The sequence below is a fragment of the Pelobates fuscus genome, chromosome 5 (genome assembly GCF_036172605.1).
Source record: "Pelobates fuscus isolate aPelFus1 chromosome 5, aPelFus1.pri, whole genome shotgun sequence".
In the NCBI taxonomy this organism is placed as follows: Eukaryota; Metazoa; Chordata; class Amphibia; order Anura; family Pelobatidae; genus Pelobates; species Pelobates fuscus.
In genome coordinates, this window is record NC_086321.1 from 370,262,138 (window position 1) to 370,278,085 (window position 15,948).

Below are 15,948 nucleotides of genomic sequence, written 5' to 3' on the forward strand. Positions count from 1 at the left end.
TAAGATCTGAGCTCAACATTTGCCATTCCTAGTTGGTTCTCCACGTGTTGTTATACAACTGGGAGGTTTGTTCATGTTGTTCAGATGCATATAGTTAATACTTGCTGGAAATCTAGTTTCATATTAGATTGTAACGCAATGTTTTGCATTACCACTGCTTAGATAACCATCCCTTTATCCTGCCTTCAGTGTCCGCAGCGGGAGATCATTGTGTTCCTTCTAATGTGAAAACATGAAATTGCCAGACTGTGATGTAATCTCCCCGTGGCTCATTCTCAGAGTTACGCACTTTGTATTGTTTATAAAATACCCCGATCTGTGAGACCTCTGGACTTATCGCAGACTGTAATGCAGCAGGAAATCGCATGTTTCTACTACATCGGGATTCTCGAATCAGTTCATGATTAACCATTTACTACCTGTAGCTGGCAGAATCTCTGTTTAACCCATAAGGGATGCTTTACAGCCAGCCATAAGAATCTCCCACAAAGCTCACAATCGAACATGTGCGTTAACTGCAGGCTCAGACTAACACCTGTTATCCCCCAGCAATGTGAATCGGTGCAGAAACCACATCGGTGATTAAATAGCCCCGTTTTCCATTTCTCATAGAGAGCAGGTTGTTTTACGAGCAGGTTGGGCTGAATATAGCATGTCTGTCCTATGATGCAAACACTTCTAACCATGTCGATGTATGTTATCTCTTAGAGCCAGGCCACGAGCGTATTACCTAGCTGACAGTGACGAGGAGTCCTCTAGTGCCGGTTCATCCGATGAAGATGATGCCCCTGATGTATCGGGAGATAAACAGATTTCGGGAACCGAGGGGTAAGCGTTCTACTCTTAACTTCAAGAACATACTCTATGTATATTTTGCACCATTTAACATGACTATTACACCTCAGAAATACCCTAGATCTTGGTCACCACATTAAACATAAACTTACAGATAGAGTTTACGTAGGGAACAAGTCCCGATGATTCGCTTACTTCCTGTAAGGAAACTGTGAACCCATTGTGTTTTTATTTCTAAACAGGAAATACCGATGTTTAAATATGAATTTGCTCTTTAGTCTCGGTTTATGATGATCTTAACTTTAAAGTGGACTTCTTATGACTGCTAACACTCAGCCCAATTTTAGAACAAATCGCAATTTTCGCAAAAATGAAAAACTTCATTTGGGTTCTATGTACACTACAGCTTGGAGCTATTGTACATCTGGAGGACAGTTTGTTTGAAATCCACGCACCTACCATCTCTGACAGTGAAATACAATTCCTAGCAAAATGACCTACCACAAATTACACTATACAGCTTTGTTCCTGACTGTTTTCTTTTTTTTGCGGGAGAATTTAATTCTTGTATCGCTGAGCACTTTAGTGGTTTACAAATCTTCGTAAACCATGTTTATTCACATTGCTTTTACAAATCACACTATGCAGCTTTCTCTTGATTGCTTAGTTTGCAAAAGCATAGAAGTCAAATCTTTGCGGGCAGGTAACGATGATCTGTTACCTTTATTGAGCAAAATCCATGCATTTTTCATGCAAAAGACATAGACGGGTGTATTGTTCACATTAAATTTCATGAATGTTCCACACAAAATACACTGGTTAAAGAGAAATAAATAAATGTGACATTGTAAATTAGCTTTGAATCTGGATAACAAGCTATATTCTTGGTACTCAAAATGCAAGGTTTGTGATCCGTTCTAAATCTGGCTGAATGCCCTCTTTAACCATCGTACAACTCAAGTGTATATGCGCGTGCATATTTACTAGTGGAAGAAAGTCTAGCCAGAATGTGTGTGTGTGTGTGCAAATTGTTAGACTAATACACAAATATTTGGGTTTCCATGGCACCATTGAGAGATTAATTCTGATTATCTTAATTTGGATGGATTCTACTACTTTGAGCCTTGGAGGGGCTATTACACAAACATTGCATGTTGTGTCAGACTACGTTATCAGTCTGTTTTTGTCACTTTCCTGATAAAAGCATTTGCCAGTAGTGTCCATTGTTGCAGGATTTATTGGTGCTAAATAAATAAATAGCAGAAGTACTAAATGATTTTCTTTCTAGGTTTGCGGGAGCTCATCGGACCAGCAAGATCATGCGTTTTGTAGATAAAATCACCAAATCAAAATATTTCCAGAAAGCCACAGAAACAGAGTTCATAAAGAAAAAGATTGAAGAGGTCTCGAACACCCCCTTGCTATTAACTGTGGAAGTGCAGGAGTGCAAGGGAACACTGACCATTAACATTCCACCACCACCTACTGACAGGATATGGTAAGGCAGCTGTATTTGGTACTGAGAATTTCAGCCTGCATTTCAGGTAGATTGTACAAATGACTTCTCGTACATTCCAGAGTGTTAAAGTGAATTCTAATATTATTATTTTTTTAAAACTCCTTCTGAAGGTATGGATTCCGAGTGCCACCTCACTTGGAACTCAAAGCTCGTCCGAAACTTGGTGAAAGAGAAGTGACTCTGGCACACGTCACAGAGTGGATTGAGAAAAAACTGGAACAAGAATTTAAGGTAAATTGGCCAATCTTATATACTGATGCCTGGAGCCTTTAAGGAATGAGTATACGCTAGCCACCGCCATATTGCAACTGTATGTCCTTTGATACTTAGTTGGGGGTTCTCTTATCTTTATCACACATGATAACCTGCATAATTTAAACACTGTTTTTTCAGAAGTGATTAGTCCTGATAGTCAAAAAATATGTCTATCAGAGGGTGTGTAAGAGGGAATAAGACAGAGAATAGGATAAAAGCTCTGAAACTGGAAAAGATAGGGTTTCACCAAATCCCATAAAGATTTACAAATATAAGAAAATGAAGATATCCAGGAGCTTATAACATATAATGAGTAAATACTAAATGTATAATATATTATCAGAGAGTGGATATAAATATGGATGTAAAGATCAATACAATTCCAAAATTCTAAAACTCTTAAAACATCCAGGAAAGAGTTAATAAACATTTTCTTAGTCTTATATATCAACAATACATAAAAGCTCAAATTGTAGATAAATGGGGGATCAGTCCAAGCATTAAAACAAGTGGTTATAACATATATCATAAATAACCTCTGACCTGCTTGAATATACAATACAGAATTAGATAAGGTTCTTATGAATTTATTCTACTTTCATATAAGAAAGATAAAAGGATAAACTAAATCTAGGCTTGTTAGTATCATAGACTAACAGCCTAATTCACAGTCTCCAATTTAAAAATCTGGGCTAACCGCCAAAAAACAGCAACTGTAGCAAATAGAATAAAAATATAGATAGTAAAGTGTTCCGTACTGGTGCTCTAATGATACTTTAGAGTACGTCCATATAAATCAGAGATGACTTGTAGAAGATAATATTGTAAAAAAGGATTACTTTATTCACGTATAAAAATAATAATAAATAGTTCTGATAAAAACATGAAATACTGGGTAAATAATATACCACAAATATATTCCGAAGTAAGAGAAGGTGAAAGGACCATATGACCTGAACCGCTAGTCCGGATGGCTGAGGATGGTGATGGTCCACTTCCAAGTTAGTACTGCAGCAGCCGGTGAGGACGGCGTCCGCGTTCTCTGGCACTTCACCCCCGACCTCACATCGAAAGGTGAGCCTCCAGAATGACGTCAGGTACCGGATAGAATCGTCTGTAGATCACAGAGTTCTACTTTCTCCAACTCTTCTCTTCGTATTGATTTCTCAGCCTTACGCGTTTCATAGGGTGCTGCCCTACTTCATCAGAGGCATAATATGTAGGGCAGTACCCAGTATTTCATGTTTTTAGCAGAACTATTTATTATTATTTTTATAGGTGAATAAAGTAATCCTTTTTTACAATATTATCTTCTACACGTCATCTCTGATTTATATGGACGTACTCTAAAGTATCATTAGAGCACCAGTACGGAACACTTTACTATCTATATTTTTATTCTATTTGCTACAGTTACTGTTTTTTCAGAAGCCTAGAGTTTGTGCTTCAAAACCTCCTCATGAAAACTAGGTCTATTTAACGTTGAATTTTCTCTCTTTGTTTCTCCTCCCCGCTACATAGAAAATATTTGTCATGCCAAACATGGATGATTTATATGTCTCCATAATGCACTCTGCGATGGACCCGCGTTCCGCTAAAGAAGCTGAGCCAGAAGCGACGGAAGCATCATGAAAACGCCGAAGCCGCTCTGTTTACAGTATTATATTTCAAGAGACACTGTCCAGTCCCCAATGTACCGTGCGTACACTTTCCTGGACCCACAGTCAGTGGTGTGGAGAGAAATTCACTACGCCCAGCAGAGGCGCAACGGACGCACGTTTAAATGCTGGCCGGAATTTCATGCCTCCTTCACTTTCCAACAAAAAAAGTGATCACTTCGAATGAAGCACCAAATTCTCATCCTTTCACAACAGCCTCGAGTCCCCCAAGTTTGTGCTGGTCTGTGACCCACTCAACTTTATTCCTCATCGTCAATAAGGAGAGAACACCCATGGGGTTAAAGTCATCCTGCTTTAAACCATTGCTAATCATTATCTTGCTGTGTAAAAAAGGAGAGAGGCTCTTTGTTCTAAACAAAGAGTTTTTTACGTGTTCGCTACATTTTTCTTTCCCGGTGCATTAATATGGCTGCCATATGGAATCTGCGCCCGGAAAGCTAATAAAGCTGCTGGAAAAATAGTAAAGAAAGAAAGAAAAAAAAATATATAAAATTTAGAAAAATGGTACATAGAAATATATCTGCACAATGTGTACTAAGCCTTCTTATTTTTTTACATTTCCTTTTTTTGGGGGTTTTCTGGTTATAAGGCTTATGATGTTTTATTTTTCTGTGTTAAAAAAAAAAAAAAAAAAATTATATTTGATTGTAAGTACACTTTCCCCTCTTACCATTGTAAAATATATGTTTTCTAAAATAGCCAGTACGCTGCCGAGATGCTAACGCCACTTTAAAATCTTGGTGAATGTTTGGGTATTGAGATGTTTGTGTTTAATATAGTTTAGACCTACGGGGCAAGTGTGTGGTTTGAGCTCTGTAATTTCAAAAAACAGAACATCCTCCGAGACAATCACTTTTTAATCCCACCATAATATTTATCCGTAAATCCAAAGCATCATTGTGTCCATACACTGTAGAAAGGGAGGATAATTGGGTTTCGATCTAGGGAATTTGTTTAAAGTCGCTCAGGACACTCTGCCAATTGGGCGCTAATAATGTGCCAGTTTGGACGCCCTGCGATGTAGATGAGTTTTGAATCCAAACTCTTTAGATTATTTGAAAGCGTTTATTGTCAATTCACTAGACAGTGAATTGGAAACCGAATTATAAAATTCAAGCTAAATAAGCCAAGCCTTGCCGTGTTGGAGAATCTCCCTCCCCCCCTCCATATTTGTGGTTTTGTCCTAAATAATTTGACTATTTGGGTTACAGTTTATTGTTTAGTGAATCAACCCCAGCATGCCTCTCTACATTCTATGAGTGCATATTATAAATAAATTATATGCAGATAAACGTTGCAGATAGGACATCTCATCTACCAAAACGATTAATATTCAGGAATATATTAAATGCCCCACCTTAGAGATTTTAAATAGCTGCTTGCTTTTGTTCTGTGTTTAATGCCATTGCTCTAGCGCTGCGTGGGACACTGTATCAGGTCCTCTTCTTTATCTTGGTGAACCCCTAAATCTTAGTACTTCTCTGAGCTGCGCCCCCATAGTGTAGTCATTCTCGGAGAGATGGACCTTGAGAGCAATGTACCAAATTGATAGAATTATTTGTGCACATTCTCTGGATCAAATCTCGCAGAACTAGGCTAGCCAAAGTCGGTGACCTGTCTTGAGAGATAAATATACTAAATTATACCTCGATTCCAGCTCCGGTAGAAGTGGAAGCAGCAAAGTCTCACTAGACGCAGAACCGCTGATCAGATCTCCCTCAAAACAGGTTTCCAGCTATTCTGGATAAAGAACTATTATTCCCACCTTAGTCTTGTCTAACATTATTTTCCAGAAAATCTGTGACACATCAGAGACAAATATTCATTTATTTATTTTTCCCTTTTCAGCTCCGTACTGACTCTCAATGTCTCCTTAATATATCCCATACGATATAGATGAATATGACCATTTCTCTGTACAATAAATGCTTCGTGTAAAGAATTAGGATGTGATTGGATTAAAGATTTAATTCTGTGGCCTAACAGAGACGCAAACACTATAAATAAAGACACATTTATTTTAACACTAAAGTAAATTTTTAGTTTAAGTAATCATTTTGCAATTTGTTGTTAACCCAGCTTTTAATGGTTATGCTCTACTAGGTACTTAATAAAATTTAATTTCTTGAATTTAGAGGTCTGTTTTCAGATCAAAATACTCTAAAATGATACAGAGTAATAGGAAGACTTATAATGCTGATAAAATGCACCATGTAACAAATATGTCTAAACATCCTGTTTTTTTTGTCTTTTTTAATTTTATTATTTGCAATTCAGATCTGCCATTTTGTGCCTTCTCTCAGCTATTTTGTGTTTTCAGCAGTTTTTCCAAATCTCCCTGTTCTTGTCGGAGCTTATTCCCAGGCACTAGAAAAAAAAACGTAATCCGTACAAAGCGCAGAGCGGCGACGATTAGCCTTTCGTGCAAGCACTTCTGTAAAGCAAAATATTTTACTTTTTTTGCCTCCTTTTGCTTAGCTTGACCTTTTTTTCAGGTCCCTAAATACATTTTTGTATTTTTTATATATAAATATATTTTCAGATTGTGAGTTTCTTTGGTGCTGTTCTTCTTGATGGTAGAATTATGAGTGTTCTGTGTCTGGCAAAGGATACGTTGATTTACCGGTTAACCTATCCTAGAATAGTTTGATTATAGAAAGGAGCGCAATGTAAACATTCGTGATCACAGTCCCGGTGCAAGATGTAGATAGCGCATTTACTGTGCGTGATATATATATTATATATAAATGTACCATAGACACACACACATTACATCGAGGCACTTGGGTAGTTTATGATTATGAATCTAATTGCTGGGTTTTTTGTTGTGATAACGTAACACTGTGCTCTTGCAACGTTCGGTGAATTGGGGGTCCAGCGTGTCTGATCATGTAGTACAAATCTTATGCTTTCAGTGCCATCTGGAAATTTACGAATCTCCCAGCCCCCATCTCCCCATTTATCAGAATAGGGGAAACATCACCCTCTCTGCCTCTTGGTTGCAAATATTTAAGCCTGTATGGCTAACCTCTATTTAAACACATGGGGTAACTGCAAAAACAATGGGATTCACATGAATGGGATAATGTACTGTTCCTTTTATCTCCTAGTCTGTTTAACCCCAATGTTGGACAGAGGCAAGAGTCCCATTTTGTAATTCCAGTCTTCACATTGGCAAAGCACCAGAGAAATTGTAGCTCTAAAAAGGCTGATGATACAGTTTGCCCACCCCTGATTTAGCATTTTGCCTACCATTTGTAGGGCAGTTCCTTCCCCTAATGGTTTAGGAGACAACAGCCGGGATGGGAAAAGTGTCTAGTTTATTGAATTACCCTGTTTGAATTTGTTTAAACCTCTTTGAGTGTCTCTGCCGCCTTGTCGCCTCTGGTAGGCTGGGTGAGCGAGACAGGGCCTTTCAGATGTATAGAAGGAATCTGTAAAAATATGTTGTGTATTAATATTCATGTTGCAGTTTTTCTTTGCGGAATTAAACAGCCATAAGTACACATAGGAAGCTATTATTTAAACTTGTCAGATAGCCGCTATACTGTGGTGTGACTCAGTTATTGAGCTTAGAGACTCATCTTATACTATTATATTTTTTGTTTTGTTTTGATTTTTATTTTAGAAAAATATTCCTTTGTGATTTATAGAAGCCCCACGAGGGCCATTTGACGGGCACTTTGTATGTGATGGACAATTGCTACATGTTGAATTTAGAATAGTGGGTTCTGAGGTTAATGAAAAACTGAGCATTCCTTACTAAGAGAGGACTACAGTAATCACACTAGTTGAGTAAACACTCCTAAATGACCACTCTCGGTAATTCACACCAGTTAAGTGATCACTCATTTCTAAACGAACACACTGTCGTACTAGTGACGTTTTCTTTTTGGTTTTTTTTTGAGTTCTTATAAAATTGCCAATCATCTGTGCTCATTGGCTAATAATATTGTTTACAGTAATATGTTGGATTTGAGATTAATTTGTCTTTGAATTTTGAAAGAAATGTTTTGCTAAAATTACCCTCTAACCCCCTTTTTACTAATGAAGATACTTCTCTTGAAAATTGTAAATGAAGGAAAACTGTTTTCTGTAATTTGAACTAATTTAACATCAAACAGTGACGGATTTCATGTGTGACGTTTACCTATTGGCTTTCCATTAAAGTACTGATATGAAACTAAAAAGCACATGTTCCCTATGAGCTATGCTAACGGGATTTCTTGCAAAAGTGTGAGTTGTCACAAAATCAAAGATGATAATATAGCTGACCTGGAGAATTTTTCCAACACACATTTTTGCCTTTAAATTTAATTTACTATTTCAAAAATTGGGAGTGAGATCAGGAATAAAATGTTAAACCGTGTTGTCCAGATAGACGAAGAATGACCCAGATCATGTTTTTAGAAGATCCCAATACATCCTGAAAAACTCTGAGGATGGTACGTTGAATCTCTGCTAGGGATTACCTCCGGTTTCCTGTTGTACTCCTTAAAGAATTATTTGTGCAGGAAGTCTTGGAGATGTATTCCAAAAAGGGGGGGGAAAACAAAACTGAACATTGTTGAAGTTCTTTCACATGAATGTGTATCCCTCTATCTAGAGCCTTGGCCCGAAGCTGCCCTATAAATATTATTCGAGAAGATGCCAGTTTGGTGTTTTTAAATGTTCACATCCACCAAAACCACTATGGAGTTTATTCCCTAAACTCCACCAAATTAATAGTAAATCATTAGAGTGGAGAGCCTTTTTCTGCCAAATGGAGCACTCGACTCAGGTATCATGGACTTTTAATTAATTTCTTTATGGAACAGAGGGGGAGGGAACATGTGGTGCATCAGCATAGCCGAAGACATGATCACCGTTTTTGAATAAATTATCAGATTTAATTGTAAAAGTTAGGCAAAAATAGCTCACTGGGGGGGATAATTATAGAGTGGCTATTTTAGCATAAATTTGCCAATTTGGTTAGCAACTCATAACCATGTGGGGTTTAGTGAAATGAATCCTATGGTTTCACCATCCGGTTTACCAGTTGGTACCTGGTTGAACATCTCATTGCTCAGGTTTTCAGCAACCCTGAATATTGTATGCCCTTATCTTCGTAGCACATCTGCACTTGTTATATTGGGGGAGGACCATTGCACTATGGCAGTGATAGGTAACTTGGCACCTTAGATATTTGTAAACTGCATTTACCGTGATGCTTGGCCAGGCTCAAGTCTACAAATGCCTTACGTGCCGGGGCACGCCGTCACTGCTCTCAGAGCCTACAACATATTGTAGATTACACTGACCGACATAAAAATATATATCTGGAACTCTTGAGTTTGATCTAAGTAAATGTTGTTAAATAATGTCTGTCTTCAGCTGCTCCCCTTGATTCGCTTGTCATCTAATTTATGTTCTGTTGTGCATGTTGCAGTTTCACGCCGTCTCTCTTACAGGCCAACATTATGTACTAACATTGGTCTTCTGATTCACTGTGTTTATGCTGCACATGATCAAAAAAATAATAATTGTGGGTAATCAAAATCCGCTTGCTGTTTTATTAAATCAAATTTCTCCATTTGTGTGGTGTTATTTCTACATATTTGTCTAATATGGTTGTGAGTAAGAATAAAGGAACAAACATGTATTCCTGACCCTACACTGTTAAAACCACCATCTGACACGCTGCCCCCCCCCCCCCCCCCACCCTACAAATAGCAAAATCTTACATTTATTCCAGTTTGCTGCTGCTGGCTCTTCCCCTGATCTGCCTGCTTGACTTGCATCATCAGACGTGGTGTTCTGAGCCAATAACAATGCTTTCACATAGGACTTTTCACATAGGACCAATAACAATGCTTTCACTGGGACTGTCAAGAAGGCAGATCAGGGGCAGAGCCAAACACAGCCCTGGCCATACATCCTAAGACATGCATTGTACATTGAATACATAATTTATCACTGTGATAAATGATGTATTCAATGCATTTGGTGAATTTTAAGACTAGCATAGACGAGCACACACTTAAACACTCACTGACAGACACACACACCATTTTAGTTTTTGTGGCTCATCCAGCCTCCCTACGGTCCATGGTGGGACAACTTCTCACTCCTCCCGCCCGCTGTTTTGTATGCCGGGGCCGGAATGACGTCATTCTGGCTCCCAGCATCACAGAGGGCACGTGAGAGAGGAGTGAGAAGCTGCAAGAACAGCCTCCCTTGCTACCCACCCTGCTGCTGCCGCCTGCCGCCTCCTCCTCCAGCATTTATCGGTAGAGCAGGCACCTCTCATCAGGGTAAGCAGGTGTCTGCTCTGCTATTCCTAACAAGCACAGCTTTGGGGGTGGTGACAGGTCTCATCTCGGTGCCCCACCTTTTGGGTGGGGGGGGAGTGGGGTCTCGGCTCAAGAGCTGCTCGCCCAGCGCTGCAGCCCCCCTGGAACATCCTGGTGGGGGCTTCCCCTGCTGGACGGTGCCCTAAGCGAATGCCTAGTCGCCTAATAGTTGTGACAGCCCGGAATGCCTATAATAGCTGTCTGACAATCACTAGATTCAGTCTTTGTTCTGCTATGTAATTGTTGCACTTTCTCAGTAGAATTGGTCTGGGTGCCTATACTGTCCCTTTTATGGGTATAATAAACAGGTGTCTTCACACACTCTGACAAGGCACTAGCAGAGTCCTATTCACTTCGTAAACTACTTTGCAAGTAAGCACAAGCACTTGATTTTTTACTTGCTTTCTGGAACCTGAACACACACTATGCAGGAGTTTATGTGAAAGATTATGGTTAGTTTCTGGCATGCTCTGGAGATGGAGGTGCTGAGCACACTTTTATATGCAGCAAAAATCTGAGATTGAGTAAGGAAGACATTAGGCTGCTAGGGTAGGACCTGCCCAAGATGGGGTACATTGACGTTGTGGCAGGTTTCTGCAATGTATGATCACATACTGTAATAAACCCCATTATTTTTGACTAGATTAGGTGTTTAAAACAAAAAAAAACCCTAATAAAATCTGTGTGCTTAGAAGTTGCTGTTTAGTGGATGATTATATATTTATAATAATAATCTAAAGTTGAGTTATTAGAAGGGCCTTAATCGGACAGATGGCTTGTTCTGTTGCCTCGTGCTCCCAATGCTCTCAGTGGCTTCCTATTGGATAAATCAAGCACATTATGTTCCTTACCCCTAGGCCCAATAAACTGTTGCTGTAGTGATACTGTCCGTGCAATGGAGACCCCTCTGCCATTGGAAGAGCTTAATTAATGAACGTTAAAGCAACACGCCAAAAACTATAACCACTACAACATGCTACAGGAGTCCCCTGGCACAAGACCATTGCAAGCAGTGAAACACTTGTTTTCATGATATCTTACCCAGGGTCTGCATGGGACCCCTTCCTGCAGTTGGCTCTAAGCCCGGCAGTGTTTTTTATTTTAATAATTATGGTGCTTGGAGAGTTTCTTTAACTATATTGCATTTGAAGAATGGTTTTCAGTTAATGGGTTGTCACGTAAGGACTGCTTTTAGACTGGGCCAGGTGGAAAAACCCAAGGGCAGAGTACAGAATCTTTGATAGAGTCCTAACCTCAACATCTGAGGAAAGGGATTTAGGGGTGATTATTTCTGATGACTTAAAGGACCACTCTAGTGCCAGGAAAACATACTCGTTTTCCTGGCACTAGAGTGCCCTGAGGGTGCCCCCACCCACAGGGACCCCCTCCCGCCCGGCTCTGGAAAGGGGTTAAATCTTACCTTCTTCCAGCGCTGGGCGGAGAACTCTCCTCCTCCGATCCGCCTCTTCTCCTCCCCGTCGGCTGAATGCGCACGCGCGGCAAGAGCTGCGCGCGCATTCAGCCGGTCGCATAGGAAAGCATTCATAATGAAAATCACAGTGAGAAGCACGCAAGCGCCTCTAGCGGCTGTCAATGAGACAGCCATTAGAGGACATAGGGGGAAGGCTTAACCCATTCATAAACATAGCAGTTTCTCTGAAACTGCTATGTTTATGAAAAAATGGGCTAACCCTAGAAGGACCTGGCACCCAGACCACCTCATTAAGCTGAAGTGGTCTGGGTGCCTAGAGTGGTCCTTTAACCCCTTAAGGACACATGACATGTGTGACATGTCATGATTCCCTTTTATTCCAGAAGTTTGGTCCTTAAGGGGTTAAAGGTAGGCTAACAATGTAATAGAGCAGCAGGAAATGCTAGCAGAATGCTTGGTTGTATAGGGAGAGGTATTAGCAGTAGAAAGAGGGAAGTGCTCATGCCATTGTGCAGAACACTGGTGAGACCTCACTTGGAGTATTGTACGCAGTACTGGAGACTATATCTTTAGAAGGATATTGATACCTTAGAGCAGGGGTAGGCAACCTACGGCACTAGTGCCATGTACGGCACTCGAGGTGTCTTTGTACGGCACTCAAGGCTTCTGGAGTCAAACGCACTCTGGCCTATCAGGAGTCCCAGTAAAACTTCAGATTTCTGCTAATACGAAGAGGTGGTGAAGGACAATCCTCAATTTATGCATTGCAGCACATAGAGTAACTGATCTCAGATCACTGCCTCCCAGCACTTGTGAATGGGAATCCACGCTTTAGTAGAGCAGCTATCGCAGCTCCTGTCCTTGACCTGTACCTGGCCAGCCTGGTCCCCACTGGAACCCAGGGAACCCACCCACACTACTAGATATACACATGACTGCAGACCACTTACATACCCGTTGCCCCCCCCCCCAATAACGACAAGACACCTGAGTATTGGATAAGGGCAACGGCCACAGCTTTATTATACCAACATATCAACTCAGCCAGCTTTATCACCACCTGTCGGCTTTTGGGGTGACTACCCAACAGACAGATATACCGGATAATTCCAAGAGTCCGTACAGTCTGCCTTCTGCCATCAGCCCTGGCAGCTGCGACTCCCCAAAGCCTTGTCTTGCATTACTTGCGCTGGCCAGGACCTCCGCCATAGCTGTGACAAAAAGAAAAGAGAAACAACAAACACCGCAAAACACAGAACCACATACATAATCATCCTAGAGGGAGGGAGGGAAGGGAAAAACCTGTTCCAGCCTTCTTTCAGGAATGGTGAGTACCCTCCCCTAGCATACATACTTATACTGTCCCCCATATTGCCACAATTGTATCCCATCAGTCCACACCCCTTACTGTGTGGCAGCAGTCATGCCTCCCCTTCCTTACAGTCCAGGGGATCCCTTGACTGCAGACCACTTACATACCCGTTGCCCCCCCCCAATAACGACAAGACACCTGAGTATTGGATAAGGGCAACGGCCACAGCTTTATTATACCAACATATCAACTCAGCCAGCTTTATCACCACCTGTCGGCTGTTGGGGTGACTACCCAACAGACAGATATACCGGATAATTCCAAGAGTCCGTACAGTCTGCCTTCTGCCATCAGCCCTGGCAGCTGCGACTCCCCAAAGCCTTGTCTTGCATTACTTGCGCTGGCCAGGACCTCCGCCACCGCGGTGCCGACCCTGATCTCCATTTGTCGGCATCGCGCCCCCCGCAGACAGCGCCGTTTCAATCCCACCTTGGATACCCACATTAAGTATATCCAGCCCAATCGGATTCAGGTGAACCCCATCAGCCCTCATTAAACTCCGAATGTCCCCTTCCAACTCCGTGTGTCGAACCGACACACCGCCAAGGCAGCGAACAAACCTGGAAATTGCAACATTAAATTTACGCCTGGTCTTTTCCAACCCTTTTGCATGCGGCAAGGCTTGCCAGCACGGACGGGGGACAATCTCTGACCACACCAAACAACATTCTTCAAATAATTGCATGCACCGAGCCAAGTCCCGCCGTACATCGTGTATTAAATCCACCATCCTTACCCTCCCTAGGTCATTCCCCCCTGCATGGATTACAATTACCACAGACCCAGACACAAACCTGCTGAGAGAAACGCACTCCGGGTAGATTTGGCACCATGACAGACCCCGAATACCCCTCCAACGAATCCTTGCAAACTCGTCTGGAATCCCCAAATTTCGGCCATATGAACGAGACTCTGCCCGGCGAGCAGCCCAATAGATGAAAGAGTGTCCTACAATCCAAACATACCGGGAAGAACACCCTAAAACAAAGACAAGTTACAGTAAATGAGGCCGCACGTACAGCTGATACCTACGCGACGACCATCTACCCAATCGCTGCACCTGAGACCCCGAATATCCTAACACACTAGCCTGAGTGGCTGCACCAATCCGAAAAGAATGAGGAGAGAAACCGGTTGGATCCAGACCACAATGCTGCAACGCCTTAACCAGCATTGACGCAAACTGAAAACGGCCACAGACGAAGGCCACAGACGACGGACGAATGGCCAGATACTGGCCAAACAGCCGCACCGGGCACAACATCCCGCCAGTACTCCCCACACGCAACCACATGCCTCTTGCCGACTGATCCGTCTTAGACCTACGGATATGCAAGTCCACAAACATGTCAGACCAGCGGACATCCGACAGCAGTAAAGGGGGGGTCGCCTGCCGGGAAGGGGCCACCAGCTCCCCCACTCTAAGCGCGCCAAAGAAGCAAAAGGAGAATGCCACCTGAAACAGCAGACACTCACCTGGTGATACACAGACGGCCTGAAGAGCCGTCAACAATTGGCCCAGCAAATCGAAGGAGATCGGCCGACGTCGGTCCGGACCTCTCCGACTCCTCCAACCTCGCATAACCCTCTGTAAGCAAAAATCTCTGGTGATGTCCCTCCATCCCAGAAACCGGAACAGGAAAGACAGGGCAGACAACGCCTTGTCTGCCGCCGAACAAGACCTACCAGCAGCGAGCAACGCGTCCAGGTACCTCAAAGTGATCTCCACCCTGGCCGCCTCAGAGGACAGCCTCACTGACCCATCCACCAAAGCCAACCAACCCACCCATACCGACCTGTATGCCTTCCAAGTAGGAGCTGACAAGGAGTCCGACACCAAGGACATCAAACCTCCGAAATTAGGTCCCATAAGTAGGAAGGGCAGCGAAGACCCTCGCGATCCGCCTCTGGAGCCGACTCCCGAAACCGGTCCCACTGAAACCGAGAAAGAGAGTCAGCTACCACGTTCAGCTCCCCCGGTACATGCCGGGCCTGCATCCACACATTAAATTGCAAACTAAGCAACACCAGATGCCGCAAGAGAGCCAGAACAGGAGGAGACGCAGAAGACGATCGGTTAATCACATGAACAACACTCATATTGTCCGTGTGAAAAACCACCACCTGATCCCGCAGATTCTCACCCCACAATGCCAGGGCCACTACTATGGGAAAAAGCTCCAGGAAGGTAAGGTTACGCATAACAGGTAACTCACGCCATTCTGGAGGCCACGCCGCAGCACACCACTTGCCCCTAAAAAAGGCCCCAAAACCGACTGACCCAGACGCATCAGTGAAGAGATTCAGCTCTGAATTCGACACCGCTTCATGCAACCAGCACGACCGCCCATTATATTTGCTTAGGAAGGAACTCCATACCTGTAAGTCAGCCCGCAGCTTGGCCGTGACTCTGATGTAATGATGTGGCTCCCTGTTGCCAACCGTCGCCAACGACAGGCGTCGACAGAAAGCACGACCCATAGGTAGAACGCGACAAGCGAACGCTAGATGACCCAGCAACACCTGTAACGTTCTGAGCTGGACCTTCCTAGCCCCTTTTACCA

The 15,948-nt window shown here is 42.5% G+C and overlaps 1 protein-coding gene and 1 long non-coding RNA gene across 3 annotated transcripts in view; both read left to right on the plus strand.

Annotated features, from left to right (window-relative positions):
• Positions 1 to 6,590, plus strand: part of TEX2 (testis expressed 2) — a 58,638-nt gene extending 52,048 nt beyond the window's left edge. Inside the window, exons 9-12 of one of the 2 annotated variants that reach the window (XM_063456158.1) lie at positions 709 to 828; positions 2,084 to 2,293; positions 2,425 to 2,545; positions 4,091 to 6,590. In XM_063456158.1, coding sequence (XP_063312228.1) covers positions 709 to 828; positions 2,084 to 2,293; positions 2,425 to 2,545; positions 4,091 to 4,201 — 562 coding nt within the window. In that variant the 3' untranslated portion in view covers positions 4,202 to 6,590. The remainder of the gene's footprint in view (positions 1 to 708; positions 829 to 2,083; positions 2,294 to 2,424; positions 2,546 to 4,090) is intronic. The other variant, XM_063456159.1, reaches the window with a different exon arrangement.
• A 40-nt stretch (positions 6,591 to 6,630) lies between these two features.
• LOC134611873 (uncharacterized) lies at positions 6,631 to 9,820 on the plus strand. Its single transcript, XR_010090915.1, has 2 exons — positions 6,631 to 8,735; positions 8,790 to 9,820. It is a non-coding gene; the product is annotated as an uncharacterized LOC134611873 (long non-coding RNA).
• Positions 9,821 to 15,948: the final 6,128 nt, after the last annotated feature.